This window comes from Leucopleurus acutus (assembly GCF_964270905.1).
Source record: "Leucopleurus acutus genome assembly, chromosome: 19".
Lineage (NCBI taxonomy): Eukaryota > Metazoa > Chordata > Mammalia > Artiodactyla > Delphinidae > Leucopleurus > Leucopleurus acutus.
In genome coordinates, this window is record NC_139161.1 from 45498008 (window position 1) to 45516475 (window position 18468).

The 18468-nt window shown below is 42.2% G+C and overlaps 1 protein-coding gene across 2 annotated transcripts; it reads left to right on the forward strand.

The window, feature by feature from the left end:
• Positions 1 to 4871: 4871 nt before the first annotated feature.
• On the forward strand, positions 4872 to 11473 carry CRYBA1 (crystallin beta A1; the record flags this gene model as incomplete). Of its 2 annotated transcripts, XM_082860303.1 has the most annotated exons (6): positions 4872 to 4902; positions 6283 to 6347; positions 7362 to 7480; positions 8717 to 8858; positions 10912 to 11054; positions 11326 to 11473. In XM_082860303.1, 6 exons carry the CDS (start codon positions 4872 to 4874, stop codon positions 11471 to 11473), a joined length of 648 nt encoding a protein of 215 aa, XP_082716429.1. The 2 variants fall into 2 exon arrangements, with proteins under 2 accessions (XP_082716429.1, XP_082716430.1); XM_082860304.1 differs by lacking the exons at positions 8717 to 8858; positions 11326 to 11473 and having other exon boundaries at positions 10912 to 11038.
• Positions 11474 to 18468: the final 6995 nt, after the last annotated feature.

Sequence of the window (18468 nt, forward strand, 5' to 3'; positions counted from 1 at the left end):
GTAGTTGAGAGAATGGGCTGAGTGCCACCCAATAGGATAAGTCCCATCTTTGTTCCTATTTTTCTAATAGTTTCATGGGGTTCCAGTTGAGAGGAAATGACAAGCTGCAGTACTGAGAAATTCAGTAAGACCGAATGGAATTGAGATGCCCTCCAGCTAGTTACACACAGAAGAAGCAGGTTAAGAGGCTGGGCCCTTAGGACCACAGCACTCCCTAGCAGGCAAGCGGGCATCCGTTTATGCCTGGAGGCAAAGGGATAGATGAACACAGAAAGAGCTCAGAAAGAACCAGAGACTTGAGATGCTCCCAAGTTCTCTCCTAGCGCTTGCGGCTTCTCAGGCCCAGCCAGGCCCTGGCTCTCCTACTTGTTTAAAGGTGTAGCAAGGACTAGGGCAATAAAGGTCCCCCCGAAGCAGCCCCTCATGGGGGAGGTAGGTGCTGGCTGAACGCTGACTGGGCCCTTTGCTTTGTACTCATCCTGCTTATTCCCAAACAACAGAAGTGCTGCTCAGCCGCCTGGTCAGCCCCATTATGCTCTTGCCAAAAAGTGCTGAGTCCAGGGGCTGCCCTGGCCCCATGACCTCACCCCTCTCACCCTGGGCCTCATCCTGTGAGGCTCCCTGGGCTCAGAGACAAGGTCAGGGTGTCCAAGCCATCCATAAAATTCTTCTGAGCATCTACCACGATTGTCACGTAGCCTTAGTGCCGGGGAACCCAGGGTTCAAATCGACCACATTACATTTGGGGACTGTCTCATTCTCCTCAACGCCTGTCATCACCTCCACATCTAAAAGCCCCTCCCACTGGGTAGACAGTTGCCCCACCTGTTCATGTGATGAGTGTGTGGACTGAGAACAGACTTCACAATCCCTGTCCCCCGTAGATCAATGCCCTGCAGAAGATTAGACTGACAGAATGCGCTGTTAAAATGGAATAGAGAAAACTATTGGAAGAAAAAAAAAGAAAACGGAATGAATGTGGTCTTTTTGAAATTCAAAGACAATATTTTTTATCTGATAAATGTTTCTAAAACTTTGTTGCTTGTTCCCACTCATCTCTATGAGAATCTGGCACAAGATAGTATCTGACTTGGAACAAGCTATAATATAGTTACCATTTATTGATGGTACTGGGTCCCAAAGGCTACCCTAAACACCTTCATTTCCCTTCATCTGACAGCTGTGGGTCAGGTAGGTATTATCATCCGACTTTACGCCAGAGAGGCAGGGTTGCCAGTAGGAAAAACTCTGTGCTTTCGAATCAGAGAGACGTGCATTCAAGTCCCTGTTGGGTTCCCTGGCCCAGAACTTGGCCCCTCAGATCTTCAGTTAAGTCACTGGTAAAATGGGTATCATAATGATCTACTTCATGGGGTTGTTTTGAGAATAAAGAAGGTAGTGTCTGGTTCACAGTAAATGCTCTGTACACTGTAGTTATTGTTATTAAGGATGAAGAGGAGAGACCCAAACCCAGCTTGGGAGAAGGGAATACAAGCTGGTTGCTCTCTTGGTTCCCACTCCTGGAGTGGCTGTGCCCTAACTTTCCTGGAAAGAGACAGCGGAGGGAGTTGGAGCTCTGAGGCCATAACCATCATGGGGCAGGTGAAGCAGTAGTTCCAAACAATGTCGGGGGGGGAATCCTGTAGAACTTGGTTAAAAATCATATTGAGGGGACTTCCCTGGTGGTCCAGTGGCTAAGACGCCACGCTCCCAATGCAAGGGGCCCGGGTTCAATCCCTGGTTGGGGAACTAGATCCCACATGCATATCGCAACTAAGATGATCCCAGGGCTTCCCTGGTGGCGCAGTGGTTAAGAATCCGCCTGCCAATGCAGGGGACGCGGGTTGGAGCCCTGGTCCGGGAAGATCCCACATGCCACGGAGCAACTAAGCCCGTGCACCACTACTACTGAGCCTGCGCTCTAGAGCTCCCAAGCCACAACTACTGAGCCCATGTGCCACAACGACTGAAGCCCAGGCGCCTAGAGCCTGTGCTCCACAACAGAGAAGCCACTGCAAGGAGAAGCCCGAGCACCATAACGAAGAGTAGCCCGCGCTCGCCACAACTAGAGAAAGCCCACGTGCAGCAACGCAGACCCAATGCAGCCAAAAATAAATAAATAAAAATAAATAAATTTATTTAAAAAAAAAGATCCCGCGTGCTGCAACTAAAGGAGCCCACACGCGGCAACGATCCCATGTGCCGCAACTAAGACCCAGCGCAGCCAAATAAATATTTTTAAAAAAACATTGAGGTGCTATTTGGAAAGCATGATGGTTGCGCTGGAGATTTGGTACTCCTTCTCCAGCTTCCTTGGACTTAAGGTAATTGAGGAAAGAGGACAGAGGACAGGCTAGGGATTCTCATGACCGCAGGAAAATTGGATGGATATTTGTAAATTGTTTGCACAGTAACCTTGATCTTCCCCTTTACAGTGGTTTTGTTCATGGGTTTGGGCTTTTCAATCAAACGTGAAAGCCCCATTTTTCTGCAAAAATTAAAAATTGGCTCAATCAGCCTGCATGGCTCTAACACTTCAGTAGTATGTAAAGCTCCCAAATTGAGATGCTGAGCATGTAAGAAGCACAAACACAACACAAGCAGGTCGGCTGTGGCTAGGGTGGTGAGGACTATGTCACTTTCACCTCTGCCCCCAGAGTCACAAAACTCCATAATTGGATGTCGTTCATTCATTCAAAACATATTTACTGGGCTTCCCTGGTGGCGCAGTGGTTGAGAATCTGCCTGCTAATGCAGGGGACACGGGTTCGAGCCCTGGTCTGGGAGGATCCCACATGCCGTGGAGCAACTACGCCTGTGAGTCACAACTACTGAGCCTGCGCATCTGGAGCCTGTGCTCCGCAACAAGAGAGGCCGCGACAGTGAGAGGCCCCCGCAACGTGATGAAGAGTGGCCCCCGCTTGCCACAACTAGAGAAAGCCCTCGCACAGAAACGAAGACGCAACACAGCAAAAATAAATTAATTAATTAATAAACTCCTACCCCCAACATCTTTAAAAAAACAAAACAAAACAAAACAAAAACATATTTACTGAGCTAAGAGTTTTGCCCAGAGCCAAAGATATAACAATGAACAAAACTGAGCCCCGGCCACCATAGAGGATGGCGTCTAGCAGAAGCAGCAGATAATTAAGCAAACAGTTTCTTTATCTTCAAAAATAACTTTGTTTTGATAGAAATACGTCCACATTGTTCAAAACTCAAAAAGTACAGAAAATTATACTATGAAAAGTTTTGTCCTATACTCGAACCCCAAGTGCCCGGTTTCCCTCCTCGGAGACCAATATTTCTAGTTTCTAAAACAATTTCTAAGTGTGATCCATGCCATCATCGGTAAGTGCAGGGTGTCATGAGAGCCCTTGGTGGGGGTACCTAAGCCAGTCCAGGAGTTAAGGAATGAATGAATGAACAAATGAACAAATAAGTGTTTTCCCAAGACCCCAGTTCTGAGGAGAAAGAAAAGGAAAGTCGAGGAAGAATCACCGGCATGGACAGCTGGTGCCTTAAGCCCTTGCACAGCCACCAGCCGGCCACGATCCCCAAGGCGACTCTGTTCTCGCCAGCCATCGATCCAGATGCCATCAATTAATCAAGCGGCAGAAACATCCTAGGGTGGCACATCACGCGTATCATCAGACCAGTGGATTTGGAATGTTCTGCCTGACCTGCAAATACTTGTGTGTATACCAGAACTGGCCCCTGGATTTTTGGTTCTGAGAAAAGGGGGCTCAGACAAACCTGAGTTCCAGGCCAGAGAGATTGGCAGAGGGGTTGGGAAAACTTTACTAGGAAAAGTTTCTTCCTCTCTCCAAGCTGCTATGAGATTTTCTACAGGATCTGTCAACAGAAGGAGAGTAGGATAATATGTAATAATAAACCTACGATGTGTCAGGCAGATAGTATCTCCTTTTTGGGGGCTGAGAGAAGCTGAATAACTTGCCCAGTCACCCACCCAGGGGGAGTTGGGATCTGAACTCACATCCGCCAGGCTCGCCCATGGCAACCTCCACCCATGCACCCTCCTCCTCCTCACAGTAGCTATGATTCTTGAACAACACATCCTCCCCTTCAGGGCTCCTGGGGAGGCCCCCAATCACCACACACTCTTCTCACCAAGAGCCCTGAAATTCCAGGGAGAAATCATTTTACCTGTTAGGGTACCTTGGGCCTGTGAGACTGCTAAGGGCCTAAAGCAATATATTTTTTGAAAACCTCAAAAGATTTATTGGCTCCAAATTTGAAAAAGAAAGCTGCGAAATTAAAATGAATATTTAATAATATAGCTACAGAGAGAGTCCTGTCTACTAGCTGACCATAACTGAATTCGACTCTTGCATAGTTATACATATAAATATGGTATAATGAAGATTTCCAAGCACACACTGAACCATTTTTAAAAAAAATAGAGTTCAGAATTGTAATAATCCTTTGCATTTTTAAACAAAAACAACGAAAACGTATATCCTGTATGAGAAGGGAGGTGCGTTTTGATGTGTTTGTTACGACATGGGGTCTTAGAAGGTCCTGGGGTGGCGAGAGGAAGAGAATCTGGAGAAGAGTAGGGGACAAGATGCACGCAGAGGCCTGTCCTCACCTCCCAGCTGCTCTGAGAGCAAGTCCACAGCAGCCAAGGCCTGCACAGCCAGCCTTGCCCACAGCAGCAGGGCCTCTCTGGATTTCTGTATCCCAGGTTTAAACAAAGCCCTGAGGGATGCCCGCCCAGCAGGCTGAGCCACCAAAGCTCTGGGATCAGGGGGAACAAAAGCAGAGGGAAAGCAGAGTGCTGACAGGGCCGGAGGGCATCAGCCGCAGGGCTATAAAGAGCAGGGCCATAGAGGAAGTGGCACCAGATGGAGACCCAGACTGTGCAGCAGGAGCTGGGTGAGTAAGGCCTTGAGGGGTGCTCTGGTCCTTCCTTTCCTTCCCCTGCAGAAACATGCCCAGAAGAGGGACCCCGTCTTCCTGCCTTGTGGTCAGAGCCTCTGAAGATGGCTGGAGAAGACTGGGGTACTCTGGGGGAGGTAGTCTCCTCTTGCCACCCCAAGAGGAGTCACTTATATGACAATAACCACTGCCCTAGCAACCACGGCTGGGAGGGGGCATGGGGCCCCAAGAAATGACGGGCTCCTGGGGCATAGGGAGAAGGTAGGGGGGCAAGAGCTAGGAAGTGCTTGTTCAGAGGTTCAGAACGGAGAGTTACGTCACAGAGTTTATATGCATCAGTCCCTGGGCCAATACCAGCCAGAGGGAAAAGCTATGAATGGCTGTTCTGAGTTAAGAAAATTGACGTCCACCTGCCTGTCTTCTTTCTTCCCTCCCTCCTTGACCTCTGCCCCCTGTCCTTCCCTCCTTTACTCTTCCTACCATCTTTTTCTATCTACCTCACCTCTGTGAGCCTCCTCACCTGTAAAATGGGGACAATGATAGTGCTTCCCTCATAGGCTCATTGTGAAGATTAAATGTATTAATGCATGTAAAGCATGTAGGACAGGGCCTGGCATAGGGTGGGCCACTGTTCAGTGTTAGCTATTATGATCATCCTCTTTTCTTCCTCACTTTCCTTCGGTAAGTCTTTCAATGCCGCCCGTCCCCCTCCTTAAACACGCACCACCCCAACATGGGCTCAGCATGATGCTACACCAGTCACTCTGGAGACCCAGGCCCTGCCGTGGAGATGTTCACCCAGGACATATTCAATAGGAAGACAGATCAGTACTGTGATGAGCGCTGGAAATGAGGAAAGAAAGCAAGTCACCATAGGCTGGGGAAAGCAGCAAAGTCTCCGGAGGCAAGACCAAGGCTGGGTAGGTCTAGAAGGCAGAGAAGTAGGGAGGGCATGGTGCATGGCTGTGCACAGCTGGTCCGTGTGAGGGCTGTGAGAAGCCAGGTGACAGTGGTAATATGAAGCGTCTGGACTGGATGGCTGCCAAGGGGTTTACACTGGGGTATGTAAGACTGAGGCGATGCTGCCACCAGCAGCGGGTGCCTGGAGGCAGGCAAGAGGATGAGAGCCACGTTTATCAAGTGGTCATGGCATCTGTTCAGTGCCCTACCTGCGTTATTGCTTCTAATCCTTACAATAACTCTGCGCATAGAAGTTTTACCGATGGAAAACAACTGAGGCTCGGCTAGTGAGAGGCAGAGCCAGCGTCCCAACCAAAGTCCGTTTACTGGACTTCAAGCCTCCTTTACTTCCTTCCGCCTGTGCTCCTCTTCCCTCACCCCAGAGACCATGTCATTGGTGTGTGTTCTGTCTTCCAGAATCCCTTCCAACCACCAAGATGGCTCAAACTAACCCCATGCCGGGGTCTGTGGGGCCATGGAAGGTAAGCCCATCGCTATCACAGGGAAAATTGAGGACTCCATCAGGGCAGGGGGTATAATACCACCTCAGAGCAGGCCTCAGAGCTGTGCTTTTCCATGGGACAGTGACCGACCAATAAAACACCAGCTTGTAGGGGAAGGGTTCACCCAAAATCCAGATGCTGTCTCAGGAAGGTTCTTCTCAGGGTGCCCCATTCGGACAGAAGAAGGATGACCCCGGAAGCCCATGATGGGTGGGAAATGATACCTAGTTTTCTAGGTCAATTTTCCTCCACACTGCTAAAATCATCTTAAAATAGAGCAGCCCAAGTGAATTGTGACATGGAAAAACTGAGGGCCCAGAAATGAGGACAGATTTGCCACCAGATCCCAAACAAATGGTTGGACTATGGTCTCCTGACTCCCAACGTGAGGTTGGTTGTAACCACTGCCTGAAGTGGCTGGTCCTCAGCCACTGTTTCCCTCAACACCCTTACCTTCCTCACTGGGTCAACTCTTGAGTCCTGTTCACAGCTTTGGGAGTTGTCCTCTAGCCAGGTTCAAAAGCCAAGTTCTAGTTCAAGGTATGAAAGGGATTTATCACAACTCTCCCTTTACTCTTTAGGTTTCTATAGCAGGTGTGGCTGGAGAAGCTAAGAAATAATTCACAGGGAGGCCCTGGGTCTCCCAGATTCATGGCTTCTGGCCACACTTATGCAGGAAGCATGGTGGAGTAAGAGTCCACAAATCATTGGTACGCCCACTAGGTTGGCTATCACCCCTGGAGGACAATTCCTGTCAGAAACCAATCCCCACGCCTCATCCCGGCTGGGCATGTGAACACCGCCAACCAGTGCTATTAGTTCAAACCCCTTCTTAACCCAGTCTACACTAGAAGAGACCTCATCAGGCCTCCTGGGCTGCAGCTAGTGATGGAAAACATAGGTTCAGACACAGGTTAAGATGTTGGCCTGAGCCTCTGTTCTTCCTGATGTACCACTTTCTTGCTCTGTTTTCCCATTTTAATCCCATTTCAGATAACCATCTATGACCAGGAGAACTTCCAGGGCAAGAGAATGGAGTTCACCAGCTCCTGCCCAAATGTCTCTGAGCGCAGTTTTGACAATGTCCGGTCTCTCAAGGTGGAATGTGGCGCGTGAGTATAGACCTCAGCAGAACATCAGGCCCCTTATTTCTGGTCCCTTCAGACATGTGGCCATAAAGGTGGAGATCAGGGAAGAAAGATGTTCCCCCAAACTCTAATCATTTCTGGGAGAGCAGCCTCCATACTTAAGTAATCTCAAAAAAACCCCGAAAGTCACTACATACGTAATTTATTAACTCAAAGCTGGAAGGAACATGAGGTTCTTAGTGGCTTGGTATTAGATTTGGGGGGGATTAAAGAAATGGGGCAGTGATGGTAATCAGTTCTGTGCTTCTGGAGTCCAGAGGCTTCTGCCTGGGATTCCCTCAGAATAGCCACAAGCCCCTTGAGTTTTTCTTTCCTACAGAAAAGAGAGAGGAAACTATCAAGCTACAGCTTCACAGCTAACTCCCCTCCATTTCCCAGAGCAGACACTCTTAGCTAATTTCTCTTTGTAAAAAGGAACTCAACTCCAGAGAGTAATTGTAGTTCCTAGCTAGTCTTTCAGGAGTTTCTTGGTGGTGGTTAATCTCCTCGGCAAGGAAGACCCTCTCTTGTCTTCTTACTCTTGGCAAGTTAGTTGAGGCCTTGATCATCAGCCTGAAAACACAAAGGCAAGGACTCTACTTTGGCCTAGGCAGAACTGGCCGTGCATGTAGATAGGTTTCCACAAGTTGCTCACCCCCAAAATTGAGCTCTTCAACCCTTAAAGTAAAATTCTTTAAGGTGTCATCAGTAACTGAGACCTGGTTGTGAAAAATCAATCTGAGGTGTTTTAATAAATAAGGTATAGGTATATATAGGCATGCAGAAGAACCCACAAAGTGACAAGGAAACAAGAGACTAGTCATTCATCAGCTGCCTGTTCATCCCTTTGCTTCCTTAGAAAGAAGTCAATAGGTTTGGCTGGAGCCAAAGCAATAGTCAGTCACTAGATCCTGAACCTGGAGCTCCAAGTAGAGAATAAGGTAACTTGGAAAGGAAATGTAATTTTAGACTGACTTTGTCAATACTCATTACTCAGGCCAGTGAAGTACACCTCTTCAGTGGATAACCCCAAACAAATATATTTACAAACCCACATAGTGCAGCTGCCATTCTCCACCTCTCATGATAAAAGTATTACTTTGCATGGCTTTAATTGGATATTTTACCCCACTGTTAACATCTAAAACAAAAGATGCCTTCTCCATGAGGCCATGCAAGCTCTGAACACCATGAACAAACACCATTACTTGTCTTTGGCAGCTGGATTGGTTATGAGCATACCAGCTTCTGCGGGCAACAGTTTGTCCTGGAGAGAGGAGAGTACCCTCGCTGGGATGCCTGGAGCGGGAGTAATGCCTACCACATTGAGCGCCTCATGTCCTTCCGCCCCATCTGTTCAGCTGTGAGTCCCTGAAATTTTCATTTCTGTGCATGTGGGGGATGGATAAGAGAGGGTGCATATGGACTGACACTTATGTTATTTCCCATCAGTTATGCTGAAATGTGGCAGGAAGGAAAAAAGTATAAAAAGAAAAACACTGCTCCCTTAGTTTCTAAGTTTACCATTTGATTTTTTTCTCTCCTAGATGGTATTTTTTTTTTTTAGATGGTATTTTTATTAAGCTAAAAGTAAGGGCTTCTTATAGGTGTCAGGAAGCGGATACTCAGGAGCCCAGATCTTCAGAAGTGCAATAGGATAATTAGTGAGAGCACTTACCATGTAATAAAAGTAAATCCTGGGCCAGTTAAATTTCAATCTGTGTATCATTTTACCTAGAAACAGGGTAATGCTGAAGTAACCCTTTAGTACAGACTGAAGAAGTAGGCAAGAGCTCCAGCACCTCTTATCTTTGATTCCTAACTTTGTTTCTAACACTAAGCAATATTCAATTATGCATCAGAATGGGATGCTTTTAGTCTTTTGGAGAATTCAAGCAGAAGCAGGATGACCTTGAGGGGTGTGTTGAAAAATGATCCCTACATTGGGAGTAAGGCTAGGCTAAAACCTTTTCAAATGTTCATCTATATCATGTGATTTTCTCATGATTTTAGCTGTTAATTATCTCATCTTAAAGTCCTACCAAAATTCAAGTAGTGGAAATGGTAAACTAAACTGTTCTAGAACTAAAAGGTATTTAGTATTTCCCTATCTGGATGTGTTTTCATCTCACTTTAACTCCGATTTTTTTCCTCTAATGTATTGATATAATTTACACATAGTGAAATGCACAAATCCTAAGTGTATATACTTATGAGTTTTGAAAAACATGTATACCCACATAACCAACACCCTAACCAGATAGAGAACAATTCCATTGCCCCATAAAATTACCTGGTGTCCCTTTCCAATCAATTGCTCCTTTCCACTTGCTATCACTAAGGCTAGTTTTGCCTGCTTTTGAACTTCATAAAGGTTAGTCTCTGCCTTCTTAATGCCTGTGTAGTCTTCATATCCCCTACTGGACATTTACATTGTTTCCAATGCCATGCACACACACAAACACTTAGGCACACATGGACTTACTTTTCCTATCAATTTGTGGGATCTTTTCCACATTACAATTAATCCTTTGGTTGGCTATGTGTTTCAAATATTTTTCCTGCTGTCATAATTTTCCTTCATTGGTCTTTCGTTGTTCCAAAGTATATCAGTTATTCGTACATCTTAAATGTTATGGTATTGGGACTTCCCTGGTGGCGCAGTGGTTAAGAATCCGCCTGCCAATACAGGGGACATGGGTTCGAGCCCTGGTCCAGGAAGATGCCACATGCCGTGGAGCAACTAAGCCCATGCGCCACAACTAATGAGCCTGCGCTCCAGAGCCCGCAAGCCACAACTACTGAGCCCACGTGCCACACTACTAAAACCTGTGTGCCTAGAGCCTGTGCTCCACAACAAGAGAAGCCACCGCAATGAGAAGCCCGCGCACCGCAACGGTTAGCCCCCACTCGCCGCAACTAGAGAAAGCCCGCGCACAGCAACGAAGACACAACGCAGCCAAAAATAAAGATCTTAAAAAAATAAATCTTAAATGTTATGGTATTAAACTGGATTAAACAGGATAACCCAATTTTTTAAATTTTTTTTTGCGGTACGCGGGCCTCTCACGGTTGTGGCCTCTGCCGTTGCGGAGCACAGGCTCCGGACGCGCAGGCTCAGCGGCCATGGCTCAGAGGCCCAGCCACTCCGCGGCATGTAGGATCTTCCTGGACCGGGGCACGAACCTGTGTCCCCTGCATCGGCAGGCGGACGCTCAACCACTGCGCCACCAGGGAAGCCCAGGATTACCCAATTTTTAAAATCTCTGTATTGCCTGAAATATTTTTACAATTAATGATCATGTACTTCCTCCTGTAAACCAGGAGAGTTTTGAGTTTGATAAATTTGGTAAAGAATTACAATGACAGCCTTAACACCGGTACTAAACTTAAAAAAAAAAATTTCTGCATTATAGAATCATAAGGAGTCTAAGATTACCATCTTTGAGAAAGAAAACTTTATTGGACGACAATGGGAAATCTGTGATGACTACCCCTCCTTGCAAGCCATGGGTTGGTTCAACAACGAAGTTGGTTCCATGAAGATACAATGTGGAGCGTAAGTGCATCTCAGTTTTTCCTCCCCCAGACATTCCTGTATGGAAGGATTTATGTTGACTACTCTCATACCTTTTTTCATAATCAAGGTTAATTTTCAGCTGGTTGTAGGTATCTGCTCACAAATGGTGCCTGGCATATTTAGGATGGCTCTTGTTTTCTAAGCCTAAAAGCCTTCCATATCATTGTGTCGAGGAAAGAGGCTCAGGTTTGGGGGTCTTGACCAGGTTCCTAACTAGTTTTAATAATCCAATCTGCTTTGGCTTTCCTAGCTGGGTTTGCTACCAGTATCCTGGATACCGTGGCTATCAGTATATCTTGGAATGTGACCATCATGGAGGAGACTATAAACACTGGAGAGAGTGGGGTTCTCATGCCCAGACTTCCCAGATTCAATCAATTCGCCGTATCCAACAGTAGTGGATTAGAAGCTCCAAGTAACAATTCCCCAAGCACGAGTCCTTGCTAAGCAATCTAGAATGAATTTTATGTTCTGCTCAGATACTGCTTCCAAATGTTAGCTGCTGAAATCCACAATAAATGTCATTAAAAAAAACCCAACAACTTTGTAGACTGAATTAACTACCATGCTTTATAGAAATCACATTTACATGTCTGAGAATCTTAAAAGACAAGCTTCAGTAAAACCCCAAGTTCCCTTTTGTGTCCTTGCAAGTCACTTACCTGGCCAAGGACAATGATTCCCTATTTCAAAGAACATGAAAGCATATAACCCAAATGCATCAGTCTATATAGTGACACACACTTTTGGTAAATGTTTTTTCATCTTTTCTAACCCCCACTCTAATGTTGATGTTAGCACTGTTTTTTTTCACTTGTGACAAATCAATGCTAAACAAACTTAGGAAGTTTCTCAAATATGCACTGCCATATTGCTTAACTGCTTAGCTCAATTTCAGTTTCTTATTTCAACTGGAAGAACATAAGGCTCAATGTCATGACAAAAGGCAGGATAGCTGCTCTCACAACCGATTTTTCCATACATATGGCAATTCTTAAGTACCTTAATAACCTGTATGATTAGAAAAAAAACCATGACCTATGACCATGCTAATATTTAAGACTTAAATTATTTGTACATTTGACACTTTGAAAAAAGTATTATCAATGTCATGATCTTAACTTAGTTTTCAGTAGTTTTTTTGAATTAAAGCACACAAAAGATGATAACACAAACACCTCAGAAACTTTAAAATTTTTTATTCAACAATGTACACTTATTGTCTCTTAATTTGATCTACAAATTTCTCAAGTTTTTTTTCCTGATAAAATAAGTAAATCTGGGTATGGATGTAGAGTGTTTGTAATTTGTATTTTTAAAACACTGAACATGAAGTAAGACACCAATAAAGGAAGATCATCATGTAACTGACACTTCCTCAGAATCCATGACATCAGAAACAGCTATGGCAAATACCTAAGCATTTAGCAAAAGGGTAAATTTCTGGCCACTGTTCTTGTATCTAGAAAAGGCCTATCATTCTGGACTGGTCAAAACAAACACTGAAAAAACATTTTTTAAATTGGGAGATGGAAGGAAAAAAATCCTCTAACATAATTGTAGCCCATTAATTGTCCTTTCCCCCAGATTAAGAGGTAACTCAGCTCCTAAGTGCTGATGCACACAAGACACAGAAATTACTTTGCTCCTCCAATAATGTTCTAAGACTGAACATGTGAACCACTGACAGATGCTGAGGAGTAGTCATAGCCATCAAAGATGATGCTATACTCCTGCATTCATGCCTTTTAAGGCCATGCATTATGGGCCACCTTTCACATCTTGATTAGTAGACTTAGATTTTAACTGTCACTTTCAGTGAAGGTATAGAAGGGTTTTGCTGTGTTTTCAAAGACAACAACATACATTAAGAGCACACTTGATGATAGAGAAGTAATATTCTTCTATACATAGGAAAAAGCTATAAAACAGAAATATTTCTTTTATATCTAGGAGCAAGGGGAAAATACCATTAGTATTATCTCTACTTAAACATATTAGCCTCTTCTACAAAGGTCCGGAAGAGAATATAAAACAATCTTTTAGAAGATGATTTGACAAAACCTGGCCAGTACATCTACACAACCTTTAAGTACACATACATGTGAAGTAAAGCTATTTAGTACATGCAGACTGCAGCAATTAAACCAAATCAGCTCAGTTTCTAACCTGTTCTAATCAGCTTGGGCAGTTTTAAAAAGATACACATCATCTTTAACCTGTGCTTTGATCTTTAAAGAATTGAATGATTCTTATCTCAAGTCAGTCATTCATTCAGTAAACCAAATTTATGCTAAAGCAAAGGTAAAAAGGCTATCCTACCTTTAAACCAGGTTTAGAGGTTTAATATAGAATTGTCACAGAACTCCATGTGGCAAAGGTCCTTCCTTCACTTCAGTTTCAATTACTTCCCATTTCTATTTGATCAAATCAACGAAAATTTCATTGAAGAGTATCCAACAGTTTGGAAAGCTGATAAAACTGCCCTGTTTCAAAAAAAAGCCCTTTAGTAGACATGAGTCAAGCTCTCATTTTAAACCTATGTTATTAAAATAGGTGCCAATTTTCCTCTCTTCTAGTTCCACTGATGAGCTAGCCCAGAACTCTAACTTTGAGCCATGTTTCTAAACATGGTAAAGCTAAGAGCAGCAAAGTAATAAGGATAGGTCACTTTTGGTAATGACACACAAATTAAACTTTCAAGACATGTGCATAGCTTTATTCATCTACTTAGATCTAACCTTTTCATGGAGCTTCGGCAAAATTCGAGTGTGCAAAATGCATTTCTAAAACGTAATGCAAGCAAAGCTTTTCACATTTACACTGGCAGGAAATACAGAGAAACTAACAAGTCACAGTAGGGAGAGTTCAGATCTTTTTTTTCTTTTTTTTAATGACAGAATTGCACAGTTCATTATTTTGAGACAATTGTTGCAGACATAAATATTTAAAATTTTCTAAGCAAGGTGCTTTAACAATAAAAAATTTTAAAGTTGGAAAGAGCCAATAACTTGGATCATAGCTCACATAGAATTCCAAATGAAAGTGGACTCCATTATCTCCCTAGATTTTGCAAACAATGCTTTTTATAACACTAAAGGAAACAGCAAGCTGAAACTTCTTTCAAAGCACACAAGAAATGGTGTCATCACATTACTTGAAGAAGGTGCTGAGCGGGGAGGGAAAGAAAGTGAAGAATCCTTTTACTATTTCCCACTACAGAACAGCCACTAACAGACTAAGAACTGAAAAAAAAAAAAAAAAAAAAGGAAAAGATACAACCAAAAAAGTAAATCAAATCACTTCCCAGTTTATAAAATAGTTCCAGTTTGTGACGAGATCTGTAACTTTAAACAGAGAGCACCAGTTGGGTGATAGAATGAGCATTTCATACTGCATAAAAATTAATGAGGTGGTAAGAACCATCAACTATCTCAGGCATTGTAACATGACCTTTCCAATTTTTTTTTTAATATACATGCAAGGCACATTGATATAAAAATAGATCTCTGGCCAACAAATATATTAAATAAGCAAATTAAAATTTTGGCTTTGCAATATTGGCAACATCAAAATATAATCAGATAGCTTTGGACCACATCTCTCTCTCATATTCTTCCACCCCATTTGGTGTTTTTCCTCCATCATATTGGGTTCAATCTCCTTCAAGTTTGAGTATGTGCTTGAGAAATGACTTTTCCTCTTGTAAAGTAGCATAAGTTTATCTTTCCTAAGTAAAAGTACACTAGAGAAGAATAGCTGGTTTTGATTGATTTGATTAAACTAAATCGGATTGGCTTGGGGCAACATTATTTCTCCTCTGTATACAAACAAAAATAAGCTCCCAGTATATATAGTAGACAATTGTTTTCTTTCTAAAAGATCAGCAACAAACCAATGATACTTCCTTTAAGCCATTCTTCCCAACTCCTCTTTTTGAGGCAGAGGGAATAACAGAAGCAAAATTAAGATTTAAGATTTTCAGTAGTCGAAGACATTTTAAGGCCAAAACGTGTAATACTAACAGAATTTGTATTTTCCTAAGTTAATGTCCTTCATAGGCCAACACCATAAATAATTTGTACTGATTCCCTCCCAAAGAGAATTTTTAAATTCATTCACTTTTGTTAGTGGCTGTGCTACAGGAAAGGTATCAAAGCAACCTATAAAGGTATGGTATATAGTAATGTAAAAAGTGCATCACATTCTTGATTTTTCAGGTTCTCATAGCAGCAGCAGGATTAATCCAAGACAGAAAATAGTTGTATTCTCATCCTAAAAATGCAACAATACCTAATGAAATGTATTCAGTATCATGAAAGGATCCTCCTCCATGGAGGATAAAGGAAACAAACAGGGGTAAACTAAAGGCATTCATTCATATTTACATATTAAACCACTTTTGTTAACACCAAATCTTTACACCTAGCAAAAGAAATATTTAAGAATAAAGCAGACATTACTAAAGCAGTATCCATTTTTGGAGCCTTTGTTTAGCACCTGAGGAGAAAAGGATTTATGGAAAGCTCTGCAATTTACCTCAAGTTGGTTTTGTTGGTCTACAGAGTAAAATTTTGATATGCAATCAAACTGAAACTGAATTGGAAAATGTCTGTAGCTATTTTAATACGGCTGCAGAAAAGGGATACTGCAGTACTATAAAATGGCTTTAGAACTCTGGACATAAACAAAATCTTACGGATAAATAGGGAAGTCTGAATCAGCAAACCCACTTGTGAGGATGGCTGTTCCATAGGTTTCTAGCACATAACTGCTATTTGACACTCCCAGTAATGCAAAAGCAATATACCATTCATGCTTCACTGAGTGTTTTTATCGTGTAGACAACTTAAAACTCTATTTATTCGTAAGACCCTTCTTGAGTAGCAAAATGGTGTGAAATTTAGTTTAAAACTCGGTAAATTTTGAGTGAAGTGAAATTTTGCTTTTCAGTGAAGCCAATGATTCATCATTCTTTAAACCAACCCAGGGTGGTCCTGGTTCTCACACATCTGAACAGATTGATGTATATTTAAATAGAAACATTTTAAGATACTTAAAGCAGAAGCCCATCTTTCTCAAAATAAAAGAATCCTGGTGCTCTGTCAATTAATTACATTAATGAAAATAACATCAATATTAAGAACTAATGATAACCTAATGCATCTCTGCAAACATAAAGCAGTTATTATTCTTTTAGTCTTATCCTCTGCCCCTCCCCTTTAAACAAATATCAACATTTTGGGGGGAAAAAAGCTGAGCAAATTCTACCCTTTCTTTTAAAAATTCAACAGTAAAATTATGGGTAGGACTATTAAAAGACACTGCCTGATCAGAATCTACAACTGGTACAGCATTAACAGACCTGATCATAATATGTATTTGTCCCACTATAGTGTCTGTTTTACACAGTTAGCACAGGTATACAAGAGGGATCATGTGCTATTTGAGGATATGGCTCAGTGGCATAACTATTCTCATAATCCTTGGAAAGTGTAGACTTTTAATCTATTTCTAGAACTTGAGGAAGAAAGCCTTGAAAAGAATGACTTCCTCCTTATTCAAAGTCCTCTTCTAAATTTCCTTGACTGTGGCCATTTGGTACATGACATACAATTTCACTAAAAAAGTTTACAGCAAAAAATAAACCATTAGATGCCTCCAACTGGGTTAGCAACAAGCCTAACAACCAAGTACGGAACTACCACTGCTATGTAATGTTTTGTGAAAGAAACACATTTTGTACTGTGGACAACACTCATTGAGGTTTGTCATATTTTCCCTAGAAACGGTTATTTGAAAAAACAATGCAGCACTTTTTTTCCTTTATAAAGTTTTTGCAGATTCTGTGATGATTAGGGTAAGCAGATGATTAAGGAAAACAGCAAAATTCTAAACCTCTCCAGCTATTTAAGGAAAAACAAACTGCCATTAACAAATTCCTAGTTATTGTCTATCCACTCCTAGAAAGTAGAGGAGGAGGAAGGGCTGACTACAGATGCTGTAAATACATTGTATGTGAAAGCTCATTATTACTGAAGTCAGAGGAAAGGCTATGGAATTAACTTCAGTTCAGCAAAGTGGGGTGAATGAAGAGAAAGATAAATACACCCTGTCTTTTGTGGGGAAGGGGAATTATTCAAGACATCTACAAGAGAGTGGTATGTGACACAGACACCTACAATCAAGACAGATTTAAAAAGAAATCTTCACCCTTAATTAGTATCTTCATAGCTATTAAAAAAATAGGTCATGATTTCATTCTTAGTGCCATTTTTCAAATACTACCCTTTTAAGGATTAAAACCACCTGACTTTATTCTGTGTAATGAAAACAAATGGCACAAAATAAATACAAGTTCATTCTCTGAATACTAATATAATGTCTTACACACATTCATTTACTAATTTTTAATATCTCCCTCTCTCTCACACACACAAGCACTCAACAAACACACACACAGACACACACCTTTTCAGTCTTTATAATGGAGGGATGTTAAAAATCCCCTCTAGACTGTATTTGGTTTATGCTACAGTACTAATACTCTGAGTTGAAGAAAAATTCTTTATACCGAACAATAACACATCAATGTTATTTAAATGTGCTAAATTAATCACAGCTGAAGCTTACACAAAATAATCAGAAAACATCAACTCTTAAGATTTTTCTTTTTTTAATAAGTGCTCTGTAAGGAATTGTGTGAGGACCTAAGAAAGATTGCGACAAGTAGAGTTAAGTGTTACCAAACAGCACAAAGGAGACATGTCTCAAAAGTCCTGCTTGTACCTAGGCAAGTAAGTCCATTAACCCAATGCCCCCAAAATACTGAAAGTTAATTATGGGGCACTAGGGTTCCAGAAGGTTAAGAGACATCCCTAACTCTATACCTCTAACCATATAATCAAGGAAATTTCAGTGGGGAAATCAAAGTGAAATGTTGCATTGTTTCATTTAGAAGTGAGACTCAAAAACCTTTGGACAGACACAGAGATGGGGTACATTCTCTTTTTGGCTTCTCTAAACATGGAGGCCTGAGGGATGTGGAAGGGAAGTAGGAAAGCAATGACAACTTTCAAAAGGTATTTTCAAGTAAGTGTTGCTTCTAAATTAAAAATTCAGATGCGGGCTGTTTTTTTTTTTTTTTTCCTTTTAAAATATATATTCATTCAACCTCTGTATATCACAAACCCAGAAGTTTCTTGTGAGTTGTGACACAGAAGAGCTTTCAAATTCCAGGTAAGCAAAATGGATGTTTAAAAAAAGGAGGGTGACAAGGGGAGAGGGAGAGAATCTGGCCCTAAGGCGACAAGTGGTTACACAAGGCAATTGAACACACAGCAGAACTTTAAAACCTGTAAAACAAACTGGAGCCTTTTTTTTTTCCTTTAAT